At 46.8% G+C, this 23802-nt stretch overlaps 1 protein-coding gene across 2 annotated transcripts in view; it reads right to left on the minus strand.

The window, feature by feature from the left end:
* LOC142770398 (uncharacterized) overlaps nt 1-23802 on the minus strand; it is a 169642-nt gene that overhangs the window by 62596 nt on the left and 83244 nt on the right. For both annotated transcript variants that reach the window (XM_075872681.1, XM_075872684.1), the window contains exon 2: nt 15058-17776. In XM_075872681.1, coding sequence (XP_075728796.1) covers nt 15058-17776 — 2719 coding nt within the window. The remainder of the gene's footprint in view (nt 1-15057; nt 17777-23802) is intronic.

The following is a 23802-nucleotide window of genomic DNA, read 5'->3' on the forward strand; positions in this document are numbered from 1 at the left end:
CTACTTGGTTGACGGAACAGCGAGGATGCTGCCCGAAGCACGGATTGAGGTTGACACCCCCTACTTTACTGGCAATCTGATAGCACTATGTCTGCAAGATCCACTGTATGACCTCATTCTGGGCAATATCGAGGGCGTAAGACCTCCTAATGATCCCAGAAAACAGACTGAAAAACCAGTCGCGACAAAAGAGTTAAGGGAAGAGCCTGTGGCAGCAGCTATAACCCGTTCCCAAGCGCATGCACAGCCGGGAAAATTTGCCAAGCTTCGTACGCCTGGGACCACGGCGGGATTGCCGGGAGATAACTATGGCTGCGAGCAGAGGGGAGATGCGACACTCAAACAGTGTTTTGAGAAGATTGGCAGGAAGCAAACATGCCGAAATGAAAAGGGATTCATCGAGTACAAACAAGAACAGGGACTGCTGTACCGACAGTACACAGAGGCCAACGGACGGCTTGTACGCCAATTAGTCGTTCCGCGCTGCCACCGAGAAGCTGTGCTTAAAACCGCACACGATGGTATAATGGCAGGACACTTGGGCACGCAGAAAACCAAGGACCGGATCTCGGAGGAGTTCTTTTGGCTAGGCATCACAGCTGACGTAAAAAGGTTCGTCGCCTCATGTGACATTTGTCAGCGCACCGTACCAAAGGGCCGTGTACCACATGTTTCACTGGGGAGGGCACCCATAATCGACACCCCGTTCAAGTGAGGGGCGATCGATATAGTGGGACCGATTCACCCGCCCTCAAAGCATGGGAACCGATACATTTTGATTTTAATGGATTATGCCACCCGGTATCCAGACGCAGTAGCGCTCCCGAGTATCGAAACTGAGCGAGTGGCCGAAGCCCTGGTCGAGATGTTCTCCCGATTTGGTGTCCCCCGCGAGGTACTGAGCGACCGTGGCACGAACTTCACATCGGACCTGCTGAAGGAAGTAGCGCGGCTCCTTTCCGTGCGCCAGCTCCACACCACCCCATATCACCCCATGGCGAATGGCTTGGTGGAAAAATTCAACGGCACCTTGAAATTAATGTTGAAGCGCATGTACGCCGAAAAACCGAGAGATTGGGACCGCTTCCTGGCACCTCTCCTCTTTGCCTATAGGGAGGTTCCGCAGGCCAGTATGGGGTTTTCACCCTTCGAGCTTCTCTACGGCCGCCATGTGAGGGGACCCTTGGCGATACTGAAGGAGTTGTGGACGAACGCCGACTTGACTGAAGAAGCTAAGACGACGTACCAGCATGTCTTTGACCTTCGGAACCGTTTGGGGGAAACTGGCCGCCTGGCACACGAGGAGTTGGAAAAAGCCGGAGCACGGTACACGAAGCTGTACAATCGAAAGGCGAAGGAGCGGAGTTTCAACCCCGGAGACAAGGTACTGGTTTTACTTCCAACCGACACGAACGAGCTGCTGCTGCAATGGAAGGGCCCTTTTGAAGTCCGGGAAAAGAAAGGTGAAGCTGACTACGTCATAGACACGGCTGGCGGCAGAAAAATCTTCCACGCCTACTTACTAAAAAGATACGAGGAGAGGGACAGCCCCTCCACCAAGGTGTGCAACGTGACATTTGGTGTTGTGGAATCAAGCGAGGACGAGAATATTCCAACCCCTGACTGGCTGAAAGTAGAAGGGGAAGAAGACGTGAAGCTCTCCGACAAACTGGACGCTCAGCAGATCGGACAGCTGCAAGGAATTGTCAAAGAACAAGCTCGTATTTTGTCGGATGTCCCGGGCAAAACTGACTGGGTCCACTGCAACCTCGAACTCACCACGAGTAACCCCGTCCACGTGAAACAATACCCTCTTACCTTTGCAACGCGGAAAGGTGTAGAGAAAGAGGTGCGGGAGATGGAGAAGCTCGGCTTCATTGAGAAATCAGAGTCCCCTTATAATTCGCCAGTCATTTTGGTAAAGAAACCCGACGGGACAAATCGACTGTGTATCGATTTTCGACGCCTGAACAACGTTCTGGTGGCTGACTCCGAACCTATGACTAGAACTGACGCGGTGTTTGCTACAGTGGGAAAGAAGAAGTATTTCTCGAAGCTCGACTTCGTGAAGGGCTATTGGCAGATCCCGCTGACCGAAGAGTCCAAAGCGAAGACGGCCTTCTCGACGACATCGGGACTATATCAGTTCCGCTTCATGCCATTCGGCATCAAGACAGCGCCTGCTGTATTTGCTAAGTTGATGCGGAAGGTTGCAGAAGGTATACCCGGTGTGGACCACTACTACGATGATGTACTGGTAGCCACCGAGACATGGGAAGAGCACCTGAGGTCTCTGGGACTGCTTTTTGAGCGCATACAGAGGGCCGGGCTTACAGTGCGCCCCAGTAAATGCGAACTTGGTGTAGAAGAAATCGACTTCTTGGGACACCGAGTGTGCAGGGGCGGATTGCAACCACTGGGGAAAACACTCGACAAGATCGAAGCTGCACCACGTCCTTCAATTGAGCGACAAGTGCGCGCCTTCCTCGGTTTGACCGGGTACTATCGGGAATTTATCCCGAATTACGCAGAAGTCAGCGCTCCCCTTACAGATTTAACTCGGAAGGGCGAAGCTAACTCAGTGAAATGGACAGCAGCCCACGAGGAGGCTTTTCGAAGTCTCAAACAACGTGTCTCAACGGAGCCGATACTACGGCTACCAGATTTGCACCAACCATTCGTACTTCGAACGGACGCATTGGACACAAGTCTCGGAGCCGTGCTCATGCAGGCCCACGAAGGCAAGCTCCACCCCACAGCTTATGCCAGCCGAAAGCTGCTCCCACGGGAGGCTTCCTATAGTACCATCGAACGCGAATGTCTCGCGTTGGTATGGGGAATTCAGAAATTCTCCATGTACTTATATGGAGTACATTTTTGTGTCCAGACAGACCACCAGCCTCTGAGTTATATCCAACAGGCGAAACAGCTGAACGCTCGAGTACTTCGATGGAGTTTACTACTCCAAGAGTACCAGTTCACCATTACGCATATTAAGGGTAGCGAAAACGTGGGAGCCGATTACTTGAGCCGGATATAGTTCTTGAGGTCTATGAGCATGTTGTTTTTTTTCTCCTTCCGTTGGTTGTGCTCTGTTTGTATGTACGTATTTCATTTGATAAGAAGTGTATTTTGAGTTATTTTCTTGTTGCTTGGTGCATTGGTTGTTTTTACTTGCTGTAATGCACATTGAAGGATTGCACTACAGTAGAGGAGCGCACCTGTTCCGTTGTTTCGTAGTATACATTCGTGCAGTCTATTCTGTATTGATGGCTGCCGTACACGCCTATTTCCTCTTCTTGTTTGTATGGCGCATTGATATTGTTGCGTGTAAATGAAGCTGGTGCTCTAACAATTGTTTGCTTTTCCTTTTGTTGTTATTTTGGTGCACTCTGCCTATGTATGTTGTGTATGAGAGGGACAGTCCTCATGCCTCCCTTGTTGGTGGTGTTTTGTTCCTTGTTGTCGAAAAAATTTCCCTCCGTGTGAACAAATGTTATGAATAACATTCTGAAAGTGGAGGGGCAATGTCACGGACGGCTATTTTTGGTTACACCGCGTCACGGCAATTAACGGGCGCCGTACTCCCCGACTAACCGTGAGAAACGGCGGCGCATGAAAGGGATCCGAGAAGGGCAAAATGGGGTGCTCTCCTTAGAACGTCGCCGCCGACGGTTAATCCTTTTGTAACTGTGGCGACGTCTGCAAGGTCGTAGAAGGCCGCGGTATACCCCGAACAAGGATTAGACTACAAGATGCACCGACTGAGAGCTAAGTGGTTGACCGTTCCCACGGGGAAAAGCGTGGAAAACGCTCTGGTGGCCAAGCCGTATGACAACAACCCGACAGGTTGTCACTCTCGCCAGTTGCGGGCCCTCTCCCTATTAAAAAGGGGTGGGGTCAAAATATTTTCGAGGCGGAGTTTTCATCAATTAGACGCACATGATTGGACCCATGTAGAGGTTTCTTGTCCCCAAGGAAGAGAGTGAGGAGACACGAGAGGGATTTAAGCGCAGGATTTTGCCCTGCTGGGGAGACTAGTCGCTGACCAAGATGGTGTAGAAACAGATCAACAAGCATCTCTTCTAGAAGTTTTAGTGTGGCTCTGTATCGGCTGGCCACCTAAACTTAGCCGTTCGTCTAGTTGTGACGCGATATTAACGTCTGAAACGTAGACATCGGGACTTCGCCTCGAGTTAGCTCAACCTGCTCGAAGTCACCTGCAAGCACTAGCCTCCCGGAGCCACCAGCGTTGCAACACCGCCGACATCGCAGTCGTGCCAGAACTCGCTTCGACTTCTCGCATCCGATCGTCGGGGACACAACGCTGCCGGTCATCACATGTATGCCTTCACCTGTTTATCTCTTCGAACTTTCTCCTCCGTCGTTCTAGTCTTGTTAGTTTGTGTAGTTTGTAATAGTTCTCTCTCGTAAGCTAATTTATTGTTTCTGTTATATATCTTTTTAGTTGTATCAAGTGTCGATGTATTTTGTTAGTTGTATTGAAGTGTTGTATTAGATCCCGTGTGCTGCGATATCACTAGAGTAAAGTTTGTTTTGTTTTCTCACGTCTCTGATCTCTTCACTGTCTCTGCTTGCGTACGGAACGAACCAACCTGCGGTCATTCCCGTCGCCGACTTCGCGCTGGCGACGCTAGAGTGGCAGCTTGTAACACGGTGTAAAAAAGAGCTTCTTGAGCTCCTCAAGCGTATTATTTCGGATGGTTGTGCGCAAGTCATCAATGCTAGAGTCGTGAAGGGCTGGGCTTTCCTAGATGTGTCAGTGGTAGTACGTCGGGTGCGCATATTCAGTGTCTTCTCCATGGTAGTCACTTGTTATACGAATTCTTGGATAGTCAAGGGGGGTTTCCCCATAATCCCAGTGAAAAGATTTTTCTTTACTGCCCTCATGAGGAAGCTGACTTTTGTCTTCGTGCATATCAGGTAGAGTGGTGTTGTCTTCGCGGCGTTCTTAAGGCACATAGGAGCTTGTAATAAAGATAATTTACTCACACGAAATAATCCACATGCCACACAGGCTACAAACTCCACACACGCAAACTTGCATGAGAGTATCTCTTCCAGTCGTCGACGTCTTTTGTTGTTCACAAAAGGGACGTCCATTTCAAACAGTGGCTAAACACTCGAGTAATTTCAAATGCGAAGCATTTCTTAGCGAACTTCAGCGATTTTGAGCGTATCTATCTATCTATCTATCTATCTATCTATCTATCTATCTATCTATCTATCTATCTAGTGACCTACGCCTTTTAGCTCTCCTGGTCGTTTCGACAATGGTACCAATACCAAACTGGGCATGGTATAAGATGACTGTGCGAAGATTATATTAGACTAGTCATAACATGAAAATCATTACATGTATCTCACGATTTACATTTCATATTCCTGCAGCTCTCGCTGGTGTTTCGTTAAAATGGCATGTTGCAAAACTGGTATGGTATGGCATGATGGCACGGCGAACACAAACGCAAGACCCTAATATGAAAATTATGACATGCGTGTCATGTAACGGCAGTACAACATCCCGCGCTCATGATGCGCTCCAGGCCGTTTTGCTAGCGACACATGTAACAAATTTGGTATTACATGTACGTTAATGGATGGCGAAGGTGTGATACTGGAGCAACCATGACAAACATGAGATGCGTGTCATGTATCATCATGACTATATGCTACGCTCATCATGCACTAGCGGCCGTTTCGCTAGCTTCACATGTACCAAACTTGTTATTACGCGACGTGAACGGATAACATAGATAAATGACACATCCAAGCATGATAATCAAGACATACGTGTCATGTAACAACACGGCGGCATGCCATACTTATGATGCACTCGCGGCAGTTTTGCTAGCTCCACATATACCGAATTTGGTGTTACTTGGCGTCAATAGATGACGAAATATATGACTGGTGCACACATGATAATCCTGACACGCGTGTCATGTTATACCATGACAACATACCACACTAATAGCATGGTCGTGGCCGTTTCGATAGCTCCACATATACTAAATTTGGTATCACGTGACGTGAATAGATTACGAGGGTAAACGACACATCCAAACATAAAAAACAGGATAATCAGTCATGTATAGCATCATTTACCTCCACCACGTAACGTTGTGCTGATATTAAAGTGACATATCAATATTTCTTATTCGTGCTTCACATATCAACGATTCCCACTGTACGTGGGATCTGCAAATTTTTTATGTGAACACGGCCACGCCTGCATTCAGTATTTAGAGCTCTGGCAACAGCAAGGCTGCGGCCTTTGCCTTTCTGACGACGCTCTTGAACGTCTAAGAGAAAGCGCTGCGAAATTGATCCATGTTCAATGTGTGGACTCCCGGTTCTCGAACCAGTTTCCACGTGCGTCTTCAAGGTAAATTTTCACATGACGTAGCTAGTCTTACGCGTAGTAGTTAGAGGTTCAGACCAGTTTGAACCTCCAAAGCCAAGTTTCAGGGTCTTCACCAGGCTTTCAATGGAAGCTCGGTGGTTTTCTCAGTGGCTGGATCATGACCGTTGCAAAGCAGTACACAGCGACCGTCATCGTGCCGGTCGACATCATCGTAGCTTTTGGCTTATCCGGTAGAAGTCCATCCTGCGAGTTTCATTCTGTGACTGGCTCGCCCGTCAGTGAAGAGGTTGGTGTCTTCCTTATGATTGGGGCAGAGTTCACGGCTCAACAGAAAATCCAGATTATGAACATACAACACCTTCACCCGATTGGCAGACCTCACATCCAGTCGGTATATGCGTTCGGCAGACCTCGCACTTGAGACACATAGGTTTGACTACAGTTATGAAAAGCAGATGTTTCTCGGGCAGTTAGAGAGCGGAAATGGTATCCGGTGCACTCTAAAATGCTTTACGCGGCTGCTGCACTGCTAGCTCCGGCTTGTAAGAAAGCCGCCCTGCGCTTTCTTAGCTTGTGTGCCAACTATCGTGGGTTTATTCACATCTTTTCGCAAATAGCGGTACACCTGGCACATCTTTTGTTTCGGAGAATGAACGACATGCGGCATTTGCGAAACAACGAAACCACATTAAATTTCAACGCCAATGCCGATATAGAGGTTTTATACTGACGCCAGCAGAATCATTCTCAGCGTTATTCTTAGTGTCAGGGTGGCACGGAAAGAGTCAAGGGATAGCAAGCATCTGCCGTCTACTGTCGAGGCAAATTATTTCAGTAACGAGCAAGATTGTCTCGTAGTCATGTGGGCCATCGCCAAATCTCGCCCCTACCTTTTCAATGTAGTGACGGACCATCCTCTATTTGCTGGCAAGCATGCGCGACTCTTCTAGACGACTAGAACTGTGGAACTCACTCCTGCAGGAATTCTACGTCACCATCCTTTAAAAGCACGGCCGTAAGAATAAAGATGCTGACACTATCGGACGCAGCCCTTCCTCTCGTTGGTCAGGGAGCAGACAGTGACAACGGTTAGCTGGGCGCTATGAGCTCATCGGACTAGCGTACGCTAGCGAAATGTCGCTGAGATTATACCGATCGTCAATCATCGCAGCACAGCCATACCACGACCTCTGTTCCTATAGTTGACGTAGTTTTGCCTGCAAAACGCCGTGCTGTATAAAAAAACACCCGTTTGAACGACCGTGTTTACTTCCTTCTCGTTCTCCTGGACCTGCGAGGCGACGTCAACTTCGCTTGCCATGGGTAGCGCTTCCCCTGTTTTATATATGCTAGTCAGAAGCATCTAATTCAGCTGTTCACCACCCTCTCCTCTAGCCGTGTCTTGCTCTCGCCCATCGACTAATCTTCGCGAGTGCTTTGCAGTCATGGGGCTGAGAGCCCAGCATGTAGTGCCTCACGATGGAAATCACATGAAGCAATTTTTTGTTCATTTGTGTACAGGTACGTGGGGTGGCGTCTTGCATTCCTCGTGTTCATAATCTTGGCCGTGAAGCTGGCTCTGTAAAATATACGGTATATTTAGATAGCATATCACCGTTTGTGGCGCTAGGCGGGTAACCAATGGGGCAACCAAAGGGTATTAGCGCAATGCTACTGCATGCGCCGACTTTAACAACATTGTTATGCAGCGGCGGCATTAGTTCGCGCCACTGAAAAACCGTCCCAAAAAAAATCTGACAAACGTATGATGGAGTGGAAAACACATCTTTCGCCTCGGGGGGAAGGGGGGGGGGCGTCCAGACGCTTGTGTGGTGCGAGCAGCGCTACCTATCGAATAATTAAACGCTCTCTACGGGAGCAGTTAGCGCATAGGTCCGTAATCTTGCATGGTTAGCGAACATAGTAACGCGGCGAAGCCCCGCTTTGTTTTTGCAGGTGTTTTGCAGGTGTCTGTCACCGAACGCCAGTCAACGTGCCTAGCGCGTTAAAGACCAGCGAACAAAAAGAAACACCTGCTTTCGGGACTGTGCCATGGAAGTTCAAAACGATTTCTGAGTCTATTCGGATGATGGCAAATAACCACAAACACAAAATATAGGCCCTACGAGTTTCAAAGAGCGCCCCCGCCTCCACTAAGCCTACAGCAATAATTATTTCAGTAGCTTTTTGAAAATTATATAGAATTCATGCAAATACTTTGTTGTTGAAGTTTAAGGTTTTAAATCTAAAGAAAGTAGAAAAAACAGTTTGTAGCTAACGAGCGACAGCGCACATGATAGGCACTTGATTTATTCCAGAGAGACAGTGAAGATATTTGGTGGTGCGGCCTGTGTACGAGCTTCTTTACCGTGCATGGTTGCAAGCGTTGTTGGAAAAGAAACACGCTACTCAGTTAGATAAAGGTAGCATATACAGTTACTCTAGCGCTACCCTTCATGTCACGCCGCATCACGACCACTTCCTGAACTAAGGCAGACTGACGGCTCCCATCGAGAAGCGCGCGTTTGCACAGGCATTTTCAGAAATAAAGAAGGCGCTGCACAACGAACCCAAGTCTAGCTACCTACGCTACTCACGATCACCTGCCACAGTAAGCGAGAGGTGGTATTGGCTGACTTTCAGTGAGCGTCAAACAGTATGCTAAAGCCTGTCGTAAATTCCAGCGACGAAAACAACCGTTACGTAAGCAGGCAGGTTTAATTCAGCGAATGAAACCACTTTGCATGCCCTTTGAGAAAGTCGGCATGAACATTCTCGGGCCATTTCTCCTCCCTGTGAGGGCAACAAATGGGTGACTCTCACGACCGACTATTTATAAAACGCTACGCTGAGATTCAGACGATTGCACGAGCTACGGGTTCTTAGGTAGCACAATGTTTCATGCGCCAAATTGTGGTAAATCACGGTGTTTCTACAAGCATGATAAAGGACAGAAGTACACAGTCACGGCATGCCTTATGGACCATGGTTTTCATTTAAGCAACACCAGACACTGAAAAATGACCGCCAACCATCCACATAGTAAGGAACTTACCGAATGAGGAAGACATTCGGGGACATTATTGCAATATACATAGACTTACCGCCCAAAACATCGGAAAGTATCTTGCCTTACGTGACCTTCGCTTATAATGCCATCATGTAAGAGAACATGCGATTTCTGCCATTTGAGCTTACCTACGGCCGCATAGTTCAGACAATGCTGAATTCTATGCTACCCTGTCAAGGTGCCGTAAATCGACAACTGACAAGAAGTTTTCAGAGCGTGCGGAGGAAGCTCGCGAGATCACGTGACCAGTCAGCAAGCAGCAACAGGCAGATGTGCGATGGCATAACATGCGCTACAGGAAGGTGTTCAAACCTTGTATACAAAGTTTAGGTGTGTACACTAGTTCTACACCCTGGCCTAAGTGAAAAGTTACTAAGTCAGTGTTTTCGCGCGTATAAGGTGCTATGGCGCGCCAGTGTAGTGAACTACGAAGTGGTCGTGGACACAACATTGCGGGCATAGACTACGACACGACTGATCCCGCATATCATTGATGATCTGCAATTGAAACCGTACACTGCGCGTTCGTAATATTCTTTCACCGTTTACCGACCTTTGTTTATGCCATCCATCTATCGTTGTGAACTCGCTTGTTCATTCATATTTTTTTCATTTTTTGGTGATCAGTTTGTACTTTTTTATCTCTTATTATTTTATTTTCATTCCTTTCTACACACCTATGCTGCAGCATCGAGGTGGGGCCATTTTTCTTTCTTTTTTCTCTTTTCAGCTGTTTTTTTTTTCAAGGGGGAGGGCATAACGCCGTCTGCATGTGATGTATTTATAGTAAAAGAAACATCAACAGCGAAAGACGCGCTTTTAAATCGCCAGCAATTCGGTGGGGTAGCAAAGGATCCCAGTGCTTTTTGAATCTCTTCACAATATGAATGCGTAGCTCAACGTACACAAACATGAGTGCACGTACTCACACTTCAATGATTGGCGTGGGTGCATTAGTAACGAAAGACGCGTGACAGTAGGCGTCAGTGTGAGCGTGAAAGCTCTGAGTATGCGTGAGTATGAACGCAGCTGGTCTGAAAACATGTATTGACAGTTGGTACCAAAAAGTGGTAGATGAAGCTTGAACTCATAAATCAAAGCAAGAGATTGTCCTAAATTTTTCATATATAAAAACAATCTCTTGGCAGGAGCTTTATGTCTGTGTGAGGACCACGCAGAATATTAAAAATTGCACTAACTGTATCATGTGACTTTACTTATCGTTCAAATAAGCAGGCATGAGAACTCATATGCGACACCGCATTATTCTGGATGTGTGAGCTAGCCGTTTACCGAGGAACTACATACTAATCAGCACTTCTTGCGCAAGGGTCAGAACAAACAAAAAGAAATTTACTAACAATGACACAAAAGCTACGTTTCTTCTCCAAGACTGCCATGGATTCATGAATGAAACTTTCAGGCCATGCACACACATACTCAGGTTATGTAAATATGCTGTTCGCTGCGCTCATGGTACATAACTAAATACGGTTAGAGTGGGCCTGCTGATGCTTAAACAAAACAACTCCTCCTCGTTTAAGCCTACTGAAACTTATGCTTGCGAACATGTCTCATATGTTGTCCACTTCAGCTCAGACACAAAAAAAAGCAGAACCCACGTACAGGGGAAATTGATGACATGCAAAGCGCGAATAAGGAAGGTTGATATGTCACTTTGAACTCAGCACAACGTTACGAGATGGAAGTAAACGATGCCGTACATAACATCCATATGATGATCATCACGTTTGGACCTGTCATTTACCATCGTCATCTGTTCCCGTCACATGATACCAAATTTGGCATATGTGGAGCTGGCGAAACGGCCGCGAGCGTATCATGAGCGTAGCATGTTGTCCAGTTTTACGTGACCCGCATACCATGATTGTCACATTTGAACGCGCATTTACCTTCGTCGTCTACTCACGTCACGTAATAGCTGATTTGGTATATGTTGAGCTAGCAAAATGGCCCCGAGCTCATCATGAGCGTGTCATGTAGTCATGTTGTTACATGACACGCATCTCATGATTATCATTTTTCCACCATTCACATACTTTTGTCGTCTATTCACGTCCCATACTACCAAATGTGGTGTATGTGAAGCAAGATAAACGGCTGCGAGTGCATAATGAAGGGCCCAATTTATTCTGACGCAACGTAGACGTGCGCGCACGCTGGGCGCAGCGTAGTTACCCTTGGGAAATGCGAGAACTCTGTTCCTCACGCCTGGCGCGACCCGCGATGATGTCCATCGGCGTGGCCCGGTGGCAACCGGCGCGAAAAGACGCAGGCTGCATTTCGCGCAGACGACGTTACCCCGACAGCACTGCGTCTGCCTCACTTCGTGATGGAGGGACGCCGGGTGCACTCAAGCGCGAATGTGTCAAAACAACGCAGCGCTGCGCGTGACTGCGAGGCAGATCGGCGCCTGGCGTGGCATCGCCTGCGTCACGCGATAAAACGGATGCCGCCGGGTCACGTCGAAGTGTATTGGCGCTTTGAGTGTGGCATGTAGTCATGTTTTAACAGTACACGCATCTCATGATTATCACGCTTACGCCAGTCTCATACCTTCGTCCTCCATTCACGTCTCGTAATACTAAATTGGCATAAGTGAAGCTAGCGAAATGACCGCGAGCCTATTATGAGCGTGTCTTGGAGTCATGTTATAACGTGAGACGCGTCTCATCATGTTTGCAACAGTCACATACCTCTGTCATCTATTCATGCCCCGTAATACCAGATTTAGTATATACGAAGCTAGCGAAACGGCTGCGAGCGCATCTTGAGTGTGACATGTGTTCATGTGTTTTGATGACACGTATATTATGAATTTCATGGGCTGGTCTGTCGCTTGTGTTCGTCATGCATTCATGGCATACCATACCGGTTTCGCAACATGTCATGTGAAGAAAACCATCGCAAGAGCAGGAAGACCATGAAATATAAATCACGACATTCATTACACACATGTCATGACTTTCATTTTATGACTAGTCACTTATGTTTGTCATACAGTCATGTTACGCCATACCAAATTTGGTATCGATAACAATATCGAAATGACTAGGTGAGCTAACGGTCGTGGGTGGCTAGATAGATAGATAGATAGATAGATAGATAGATAGATAGATAGATAGATAGATAGATAGATAGATAGATAGATAGATAGATAGATAGATAGATAGATAGATAGATAGATGGATAGATAGATAGATAGATTATATTTTATTTTCCATTGAAAGTCCCAAAAAGTGACATCTGGCGCCTCCGGGGCAAAAACATGACCGATCCGGTGTCTCGACCACGTGATTCTCGATTGTACGCGGTCCACGATTTTTGTTTTGGTATTCTTATGCGATTCTTGAAGATAAAAGAAGAGAAAAGTTAGCCCCGTAACTGTCTGCATCAGAGTGCGACACCTCAACAGTAGCTCACGAGGGATGGGGGTAAAGGAGGAATTAAAACGATATGATTCAAAGGTAAAAAGATACAGAGAGGACGGAGAGAGCAAGGCGCAGGAACAGCGAACTACAGAAAACGGCGGAAGTAAAGAGAAGGTAGGAAAGGTGGGCACAGTCGCAGAAGTCCGAGGATGGGGCATTACTCGGCGAGAGCTTTTGTCAGCCTGACGACAGTTACACTGCGAGAACAGAACGACGACACAAAGACAGGAAGCACACTAATGACACGAGCGTCAGGAGATGGCGTAGGGCCAGCCCAGTCGGCCAGAGATGCACTGTCGTTGGACCTGTCTGCACGAAATCCCGACAGCGAGTCCCAGTTTTTTTTCTCAATATTGAAGTATCATTTGATTCTTTTTATTGCTGCATAAAATGTTACTTATAGGTCTATGTTAGTAGCATAAATTAGGTGGCATAACGTTTGCGATTATTTGCTTCTCAATTTGCCTTGAGCAACTCTTCAGCGTACTCATGCGATTGTGCACGCTGTTACTAGGTCGCTCGGCTTTTAGAGCGACATAGTTTTGCTAACTACATTTCTCTTCCGAAATGACGTGCCCTGCTACTCGGTGCGGATAAGCATAATAGCGACTTTTTTGAAGGCTCGGGTCGGCTCGTGTATTGAGAGAGTAATGGCTCCGGCACAAGCCACCAATGACAGAGGCACTGGCGACCTTGGGCACAGGTGCACACAACGAGGTACAAATGGAGAAAAAATTCATTATGACACACAATCTAGTTGTAACAGCTTGTTCTTTTAAAAAATACTTGAAAAGCCTAAAGTAAAGAAAGCTAAGAATAGGTAAAAGAACTTTGGCTAAAGTAGAACAATGATAGCAACTAAAATCTCTAGAAGAGCTGGCGGCGTCGCTCTCTATTCTTACCGTTTCTGAAGGAAAGCTATATCTGTGTTTCTAAACAGAAAATTGCGGCTTGAAAAATGACTACTTGCTTTCTGGATTAACCAGAGAAGCCAAAAACACTACGTAGGCTCAGTTATCTGTCATGCCGAAAAAAAATTGGGCCACGAAAGGTCAGTTGTCACACCCTGTAAAACGTAAGGATGTCTTCGCGTGAAAAAGTATAGCTATTCTTGAAGCAAACAGTTATACCTTTAGGAACCTTCAAAAAGCATTTCAATAATTCTACAAAAAATGTTTGAAGTGGAATATTGTAAACTATGATACAAAAATACTTTCATTTTATATGGCACTTGGAACATCTTTTAGAGCTTGTTCTAAGAGCAGGAATACTAGGTAAAAACTAAATTTATATGAATGCAGGAATCCGCTGCTGGTAATAATGAACTTACAGGAGGGATCAATAATAGTAGGTATAAAGCATTGCAGGCGAGTAAGGCTAACAAACACGGACGAGGGCTAGCTTCTATGTGGCGTAAGGTACCAACTAGTTCAAAACCTCTCGTTGCTATAGTAATGCTGCCTGTGGATGACATTGCTTACCTAAGATGACATTTTTAAGCAGAAGCGCGATTTCATAGATTTCTTATTGTTATTTAAAACATTTTCAATCTACTCGCCTCCACAAACCACGATCCGATATGCCAGCTGTAAAGACAGTTATAAACCATTTCAGAAGCAACTGTAAAGGGACACTGAAGGGAACAATGACTTCATTTGAATTTAAAAACTGCCCCCATTGTTGAAGGAGTTCATCATTCATTATTAAAGCAACCTCATTATTAAAAGAAAAAATTAAGGTTGGTGCTTAATTTTAGAATTTCGTGCCAAAATCTCCGCGCACAACGAAAGAATTGGCCAATTGTGTTTTCAGTATTTTTGTAGCATTGCCTTGACGAACTTTTCGGAAACTTCATATGCCAAGCCTATGGCATCCAGAGATTACCATTACCTCAGTTTTATCGATTGGAAGCTACGTGAAAACGAGTTGACGCCTTCTAAGATTTCATGTTACGATTTGGTGCGGAATTCTTGAGGTCGCGTCAGTACCGCCATTTTATTTCCGCGAGACTTTTTACTTACCAAGCATCTCATCGTGCTAAGCGTTATGTTTCCGGCACTGTGCAATAGTACTTAACTAATAAGTTAAAAATTTGTGCCCTTTAGAGTCCTGTTAAGCAGCAACTTGTGAGCCTTTCGTACACTCACCGCAGGAGCAGCCACCTGGATGTACAACCTTGCATCTCCGAGAGCAATGCGAGCCTGTGAATGAACCCTTTCCGAGAGCGGGTGCTGAGAGTAGTCATTGTAGCCTGCCGTGTAGCGTGAGAACCTGTATGGCACCCGATCGTATGACTGGCTCGAACGCGCGCAGTACGTGGGGTAGTAGCGCCGGTACGTGCCATCCGAGTGCCAGCTTCGATCCTGGCGGTGGCGACGCTTCGGTCGGCTGCGCTTCCGCCGGCACCCCTTGCCACTGCCGTCACCGTCGTAGTCACCTTCATCACCCCTTTCAACGAGCCTTTCATGAAGTCTAGGAACACCCTCGTGACGCTCTGCGTCATCCCAGTCGCCCACTCGGTCTTGCTGAGTCGCCACGCGATAGAGAGTTACCGAATTTCTTGTGGTAACCGTGTCACTGGAAAAAGGGTCATCTGCGCCTTTTAATCGATATACTTTGCCTGATCGCAGTTTTCTCGGGTCCACTGTCGTGATGTGGGTGATAAACTCGAACTCTTTCGAGCCCCTACCTGTGCCGGAAAGTGAAGAACGACTGCTTTGGTGTTTCGTCGACGCACTGCGATCCCACGAGGTTCCCAACACCGATGATGTCCACGATGAGCTGCCGGATGTGGAGCCAGATGAGGATGGACACCGGCTTGAAGAACTTCGCCCTCTGGTCGTAGAAGAACGCTGGCGCCGTCGCCGACGCCTTCGCCGTTGCCTGCGTCGAGCGCTAGGCTTTCTCATTGGTTCAGCATCGCCCTCGTTTAGGCCAAGCCAAGAGCAGACCGTACTTATGCAGGAACCCTGCCGTTGTTTGGACTTGTTGCGACGTGACCGTCTCCGGGAGGCTTGGGGCAAACCATTGAGAGAAGGAGAGATCGCTGGCTGCGGCATCATTCGGAACTCATCAGCTACGTTCTCGAGCATTTGGCAGCACTGTTGCAGTGCGTTCGCTACACTCGCCGCCGGCGCGATTGAAGGATATCTGGACGTGGGCAGCTGCATGTAGCTTGTAGGGTTGAATAGCTGACTATGAGCCATATTCAGCATGCCAGAGGTCAGGGCCTGCTGCTCTTGAAGCCGCTCGATTGGTATGTCCCCGGTGCTTTCCCAGCCTTTGAGGGCACGTCGACCTTGCCTCGCGGCCCGACGCCGGCGTCGTCTTTGTCTGCGAGCGCGGCGGGCCCTTCGGCGCTCAGCACTTCGAAGCCTCTTAAGCTCGTGATTCGTCCGACTATTGACCATCATGCTGAGCTGGTTGAGAATCGCAGCCTCTTCCTGCACATCAGAACCAGAGCTACTCGTTGCCGCTGGCAGTGCTGCCCCGGGTGCCTGTAGTGGTACTGGCATTCCGGCCGTCGCCTGGTAACCTTCCCGCGGTGGACTTATAGCCACTTTTGTGTCAATTCGCGGTGCACCGTCCGCTCCAGTGACCTTTCTCGACGTCGTGCGAATTATACGTGCATCGGGGCTGATATCAATGCCACGGGTATTGGCACCATAAAAGCGCCGTGAGCGACGGCGGCCTAGGCAGACACCCGGAAGCTCTATCCGCCGTATGATGTTCTCTTGCGATGTGGAATAACGTGGCTCACCACCGTCCGGGGACGGGAACTCCTCGATCTGCTGCCGCGTAATTGCCTCGATGCCATGGCGGGGAGGCGGAGGTGGTTCCTCTTCTGGTTGTATCATCTCTATTTCTGTTTTAGTGCGTATCTTGATCTGTGGGCCGCCAGGAGCCTGTACTACCTGTTCTGTTAATCCCGGCTCCATGACAACGCCTGCCTCTGTGGGAACTGGGGGAATAGCTTGCACGTTGAATTGTTGCGCCGGCAGCTCATCTTGGGAAGTAGTTTGTCCGAAAGGTCCAAGTGGCTGCCCTCCTGATACTGCTATAAGCTGCTGCAAGTTTGGCGGCTCCTGCGACGACAACCTATTGAATGTCTCTGGGGAGCCCACCATGCGGATTGTCTCTGTAACGGGCTCCCCGCCAAGGGACGATGAGGAACGCTCAGTGGTGACCATGATCATGCCATCCGGGAAGCCCATCGGTGGCAGTGGTGCTATCTCTTCTCCTGGTGGCTTCACAGGCACGGCCGGCGCCTGATCTGCGGGAGCAGACGGCGCACGTGAGGGTGGGCTTACGGCAGGAGCAAGGCTTGCGGGTGGCGATGCTTTCTTTTCCTTGCTTTCCTTGCTCTTTTTCTTCTTCTTGCCCTTCTTTCTTTTTTTCTTCTTGTGCTTCTTTTTCTTCTGTTTTTTCCGATGTTTCTTGTGTTTCTTCTTATGCTTTCTTTTGCGATGTTTTTTCTTAGGGTGCTTTTTCTTTCGGTGGCGGCGTTTTTTCTTGTGATGTTTTTTTTCTTCACCGCCACCCTCGTCAGCGTCATCGTCCTCATCACGATGACGGATTGGCTTACCAAGCTTAACACGGTGCTTTTTTTTACTACGACGGCGCTTCTTTTTCTTCTTCTTCTTGCGCTTTTTTCTCTTCAGTGTTTCTGGATCTGGGCGATCCGGCAGCACAGCTACCTCTTTCGTGTCAGGACGGCGCTTCATGTGCACCACAACATCCGATGCTTGGTGTTTGTCAAACTCCTGCACTCGCACATCTTTCTCAAAAGACAGTTTCTTGTCCGTTTTGATGATGTCATCACCCCAGTCAAGGTCAGATGGAGTGTCACCCACCTGGATGTCCCACCTGGAAACATTGCGTTGAAAATTAGCTCTACTGGTAGGGCAGATGTACGTCCATCTTGTCAGCGGTTACAACTAGCGTATTGCAAATGTTCTAAACTGTTAATAAAGTTATAATAATTCAATAAATGATGATCAGGTTTTCAATGCTATGTTAAATTAGAATATCTTAACGTAGCCACATTCTAGAGCTACCATGGTGTTTGGTTCTTCGATAACACATGAATGCGCGCGCAAATAATTAAAAAATGTCACCCAGAATTGAAGCCTCCAACGTCATCAAAACTTCAAGACTCCCAAGTCATGGCAATGCAGGTTAGTGGACCTTTTGCTTTTCCAATAAAGCTTCCTTCACTGACCTATTGCCACGTGAAGCTATGGCCAGCTGCCGATATGTGATGACGGAGAGAATGAATGCAGCGATTGCGCAAGCAGGTCAGCCAAGAAAGTGCCAAGGATACCTGGTTACCTGCTGCGTGAACCGTGCAATCACAATCTAGTGCCGCCATGTTTCTGAGCGATCATTTAAACGGAATAACACCACCATTTTCACTCGGTATGTAAAGGGGCGATGAATTACTAACTGCGTTGGTTTATGCGTTGCTTGGTGTGCAGCCTCATGAAAATCAACCAGGGGCCGTGACAAGGGCGCATGCTCGAACAATAACCAGACAGTGTCAATTTGAAAATAAATTAACCTTATTGCATTTCCTATTTTCATTGCCAGAAATGCGCTTCCTAATTTCTGCGACGCTCACACTGTTGAAGTCATGTCACTCATTGCTTAACACGTACTCCTGCCGTATTTGTTCCGTCTATATAGTAAGCTTAGACTGTCTATTTTTAAGTTTTATTTTAAGGTATATGGTATACGTCTGTTTTAGCGTAATACGTTCGAAATGGTTGCAAGAATTGCAATGAAGTTTTACGGGTGCACAAAGAAAAGTTCACTGTGTGTCAAAGGACACTTTTTTTATGCATGGGTTGCGTATTCTTTCTAAAGCCCACTCGCAATTTTTAAAGGAGATTCACTTATTTAGTTAACTTTTTCTCTGCAATTACCAAACGAAATCTAATGATAATAAGCCATGTTATTGCACGGGCTCATATGTGACACCTGAACTTAAAAAATAATCCATTTCTATGAAGTGCTTGTAAAAAAAGTACTGCATGCGCAAGTACACAGAAGGTGCGTATTATTTTGTAAGTTTTTACAGCTTTAACTTTTCTGAAATCAGCAATTTTTAGTTCAGATTGTTTCCAATTTTTTGTAGCTCACGCACAAAAAGTTTCAAAGAAATCAATTCAATACTTTTTCTAGAAAAATTACATTGATTGGGCGTTTTTTTATAGTCCGCACAGCACCCCAAGTGGAGATTTCCGAAACCAAAACTTGTGGCTCTTTAACTCGGAAACTGTTGGCCAAATGCCGGTAGGTATTCTCGGAGGCTTGTGTTCACGCCTCACTTGGGGGTATTTTCCTGTTTGTGGCACCCGGCGTCGCTTGGTCCACACGTGTCGTCACGCTTTGGCCACCAAAAGTCATGGTGCGTGCACTCCTCAAGGCCGGCGCGCATGCGCAAACCGCCTACCCGGAAAAGGCCTGTTTGGAGAATTTATAAAAAATGGAAAGAGAAAAACAAAGTTTTACGTGCACATACTGCTTACTCCGGAGTGCGCGTGGTGCACTTCGGCTCGGCATAAGCCACTGGGAGCAGCTGGTCAACGTCGGCCTTCCAAAGGTTAATTCTGAGAGTAGAGGGAATTTTTCAGGGTCGAAATTGAAAATTCAATATTTACCCTGCCGTACCTCTCTAAGGGGCCCTCCTACACATTCGGCGTCTCATTTTCACTACTTCCAACTCTTGAATACACGGAATTTTTCGCACGAGCAGCCACACAATAACTAAAGGTACTTTTTTTTATGGGAAGTGATGTTTTAGTATGAGAGAGTTAAGGCAACGACCTTGCGTTCTAACTGGTCTGACGCGACAAGTCACATAGAATTTTCTTATGGTCCGCGCTACGCCTCAGTAATGAATGCTAAAAGGTATAGCACTGCTTAACGCCTGACCAAACGTGAGCGCTGCAGCGTGCCAGTGCATGGCTTTTTGACTCGGGAGTTTCGCCGACACGTAGCGCTACCTCGGGGCTGTTTTGGGTAATGCAAATTCCAACTTCTTTGCACAAATTACTGCGCAACCAAGTGCCACTAGCGCATGCAAAAAAAAACGATTGAGCTTAATATCAGGTGTGCTTTAAATTGAAACACTAAAAAAACAGCTACGAAATTCTCTCCTCTCGCCTGACGCGTCGCTGAACCACCATGAAATGTTTGCTGGTTCACTCGTCAGATTGACGGCAAAAACAAAAGCAGAAGCAACAGTTCCGTGTTTTATGAAGAATCACCTCCGTCAACGCCACACTTGTATAGCCATGAACGTAAAGGACTTCAGTTTTACCTGTTTCCGTAGCTGGCACAAAGCGAAACGGTGATAACTTTGGATACAGGGCGTTGGAAACTTGTTGGGTAAGCGAATTTTCGCGTTCTCCACACCTGGTTACATGAGAAAGTGTTACAATGTAGGTCTTCTGTTCAAATATTTTTTTCAATTGCCTTCGTGGTCAATCATTGTTAGCTTTGTCATGAAACTCAATAGAGGCTGCAATAGTCAACTCAATGCGCCGTGCAACAGTAGGCTGGTGACGCGCACGGTGAGCATCGCACATGCCGTAACTACCGATAATCTCAAGTGGTCGCCACCACACAGCATCGCATAAGTAGGCTTTCAAGACTCTACGTTCCGGCTTTAACATGCAAGTGCTAGCACGTACGTCATACAGGTAAATCGAAAAATGCTACTCGTGACCACGATCACGTTTTTTTTTTTCGTTTGCCTTCGCAATTGCCGGAGTTGCCTCGGAGGCCTCGGTTTTGCTTTTTGTTGTGTTCTGAGAAAAGAGACACGTATGTATATCCACCTTTGATTTTGAAGTATTACAAAGGAAAGACAACAATCAACAGAACATTCTATAATGCGTATTAAAACAGTTCAACGAGCACGAGATGATATACTTGGAAGTGCGAAGACGAAAATCGCCGGAGCTATTCGTGTCTCACAAAGCGAGATTCGTACCACTTGTGTATCGATTTGAGCGCTCTGGCATGATGTGTATGCCCAAATTTCTTGCATTTAGCCAATAAAGAACGCACCTCATAGTGCCTGTATTGCAATAAATGTCATGCGATGCTCGCTTGCACTTATATTGCAACTTGTAGCACACCATAATATCTGAAGTTTCTTTTGCAATGTAGCTGAAAATTACTATATGAGCTTCATACTCTTCTGAAGTGAGACAGAAGTGACGGAAAAAGCTTACAAGACCTTTTTTTTTCAGAAAATCGCGCCTGAACACATAAAGAAGAGGAGCGCCAATGCAGGTTATCATGAGGACTGCTCACTTTGCACTTCCCAGTTATGGCCAGCGCAGCATTAAGAGCGCTGTTGTCGGTGTTTTTCGCAGCGCCGCATGGCAGAGTTTGACGTCCACGGCGAGAGAGCGCACTCAGTTTCGCCTAGTCGTAGGGCAAACCACGGTGCGTTTCAGCTCGAAAGAACCACAGTGGTCCTACTGACCTCACTGTAATAATCGCATTATTGCCGCCTTACGTTCTACTGCACTTTTTTTTTATGGGCGCCCTCAATGGGGCTAAGTACCTTTTCTAAAAATTGATTACTACATCTTTGTGTAATGCTACAAGCTAAACAAAAATTGCTTTTTGTACAAGGTAGTTTTGCCTAGTGTTGTGCTGCGTAATCATTTTTTTGTAATAGTTTTTCTCCAGCTAACCCGTAGTTGTCACGAGCCTATATCGTCATCATTCCGATTTCAAAATATATGGCGGCCAAGGGTAGCGACGGCAGGTTACGGCTCGCGGTGCGTTCGAATGGGTCTCGCACTCCTTTGCTTCACTGTATATGTTTCGAACCACTGCTAGATCACACATTCGTCATCGTTGTTTCTTTTGACTCGTTCAAATGCTATCGCAAAGTGCATTTAGCTGACTTCGGGAGAACGGAGCAACCATTGATGCTTTCATCGGGCAAACACCTGTTTTAAACTGAAAAATATACAAACCGTTGAGTAAAATCACTTCAGTTTTTTGTTGATGACTTTAGGGCTCACACGGCGGCGGTGCTTTGCAATATTATATTTTCATCAAGTCATATTGTGTCAACGACGAAAAAACTTTAGTTGCTTCCGGCGTTGCTTCGTGTGGGAGACAGTTACTGACTCAATAGTGTATTCTAAATGTTATTGCCAAGTAACACAAACCAGGCAGCTGCGATGAAAGAAGGCAAATGCATCATCGCTATCGCCTCACATGTATCTTCGTAACAGGCCATATATCAGTAAAAAGATCCTGCGAGCTAGTTTACCATAGACGCACTTCCATAGCATCACATCATAATTAAAACACTTTCATTTTAGTGTACCAAAAAACCGTCCTTAAATCAAATTGCGATAGCAATTATATGGACACCCTCAGCTTAATTTTGCCACTGGCGTCGACGTCGGCGTCGATGTCAGGCACCGTATATATATATATATATATATATATATATATATATATATATATATATATATATATATATATATATATGAACGCTAGAAATAATCAAGAAATAGACTCCGGCGCCTACAGTCAAAAGTAAGACCTCAGTGTCAGGAACGCGTGACGGTATCCACTGAGCTACCAAAGAGCACTTCCTTCAACGTTCAAACGGCAAGCTATTAAAGGCGATAGTGTTTCTTGGGGACCTTCGACGCAAAAATTTTGGTCTGCCTGTACACATGCCTGTTTGTCCAGCTTTAAGGGTGCCCTAAAGGGCACCTAAATGACCAAACGGTACTCCGAACGGCCGACCCTATCCGCAGCGTCCACCAATATTGCTCAAGGTTCAGCGTTCATACTTGTGCGATTGTCAATTAAAAAAACTTGGTAGATCCCACGTACAGTGGGAATCGATGAGATGTGAAGCACGAGTGAGAAATGTTGATATGTAACTTTCAAACCACCACAACGTTACGAGGTGGCAGTAAATGATGCCGTAGATGACTTCCGTGTCACGATTATCATATTTGCATGTGTCGTTTACCTTCGTCAGCTATTCACATCACGTGATAACAAATTTAGCATATGTGCAGCTAGTGAAATGACCATGAGCGCGGTATGATTGCGGATTGGGTCATGTTCTTACATGACAAGCGTGTCAGGTTTATTATGTTTGCAGCAGTCATATATTTCGTCATCCATTGACGCCACGTAACACCAAGTTTGGTATATGTGGAGCTGACGAAACGGCCGCGAGAACATCATGAACAGCCAAGTATACTCCAATGTAGCGTTGACGCGCGTGCACGCTGGGCACAGCTACGCCACATTAGTCAAACCCGAGCTCTCTAAAGCCTGACGCCAGGCACGACCAGCGTCCGTCGGCACGGCTCGACGACAACCGGCGCGAAATGCGACATGTTGCATTTCGCGCTTATGCGTTATCTACACAACACTGCGTCCCCCTCTTTTCATGACGGAGCGACGCCGGACGCGCTGAAACGCGCATGCGTCAAAGCAACGCAGCGCAGGCGTGCCTGCTAGTATATAACAGGACCAGCGGCTGGCGTAGCAAGACTGGCGTGACGCGACGAAATGAACGCCGGCGAGCACACGCTCCACGTCACATCGAAATGTATTGGCGCCTTGACTGTGGCATGTAGTCGTGTTCTCACATGATACGCATCTCATGATTATCATGTTTGCACCAGTTACATACCTTCGTCATCCATTGGAGTCACGTTATACCAAATTTGGCATATGGGAAGCTAGCAAAACGGCTGTGAGCGCATCATCAGTGTGGCATGTAGTCATGTTGTTACATAACACGCATGTCATGATTATCATGTTTCGAAGCGTCATTTACCCATGTAATCCGTTCGCGTCGCGTAATACTGAGGTTGGTACATGTG

This window comes from Rhipicephalus microplus, chromosome 1 (assembly GCF_043290135.1).
Source record: "Rhipicephalus microplus isolate Deutch F79 chromosome 1, USDA_Rmic, whole genome shotgun sequence".
In the NCBI taxonomy this organism is placed as follows: Eukaryota; Metazoa; Arthropoda; class Arachnida; order Ixodida; family Ixodidae; genus Rhipicephalus; species Rhipicephalus microplus.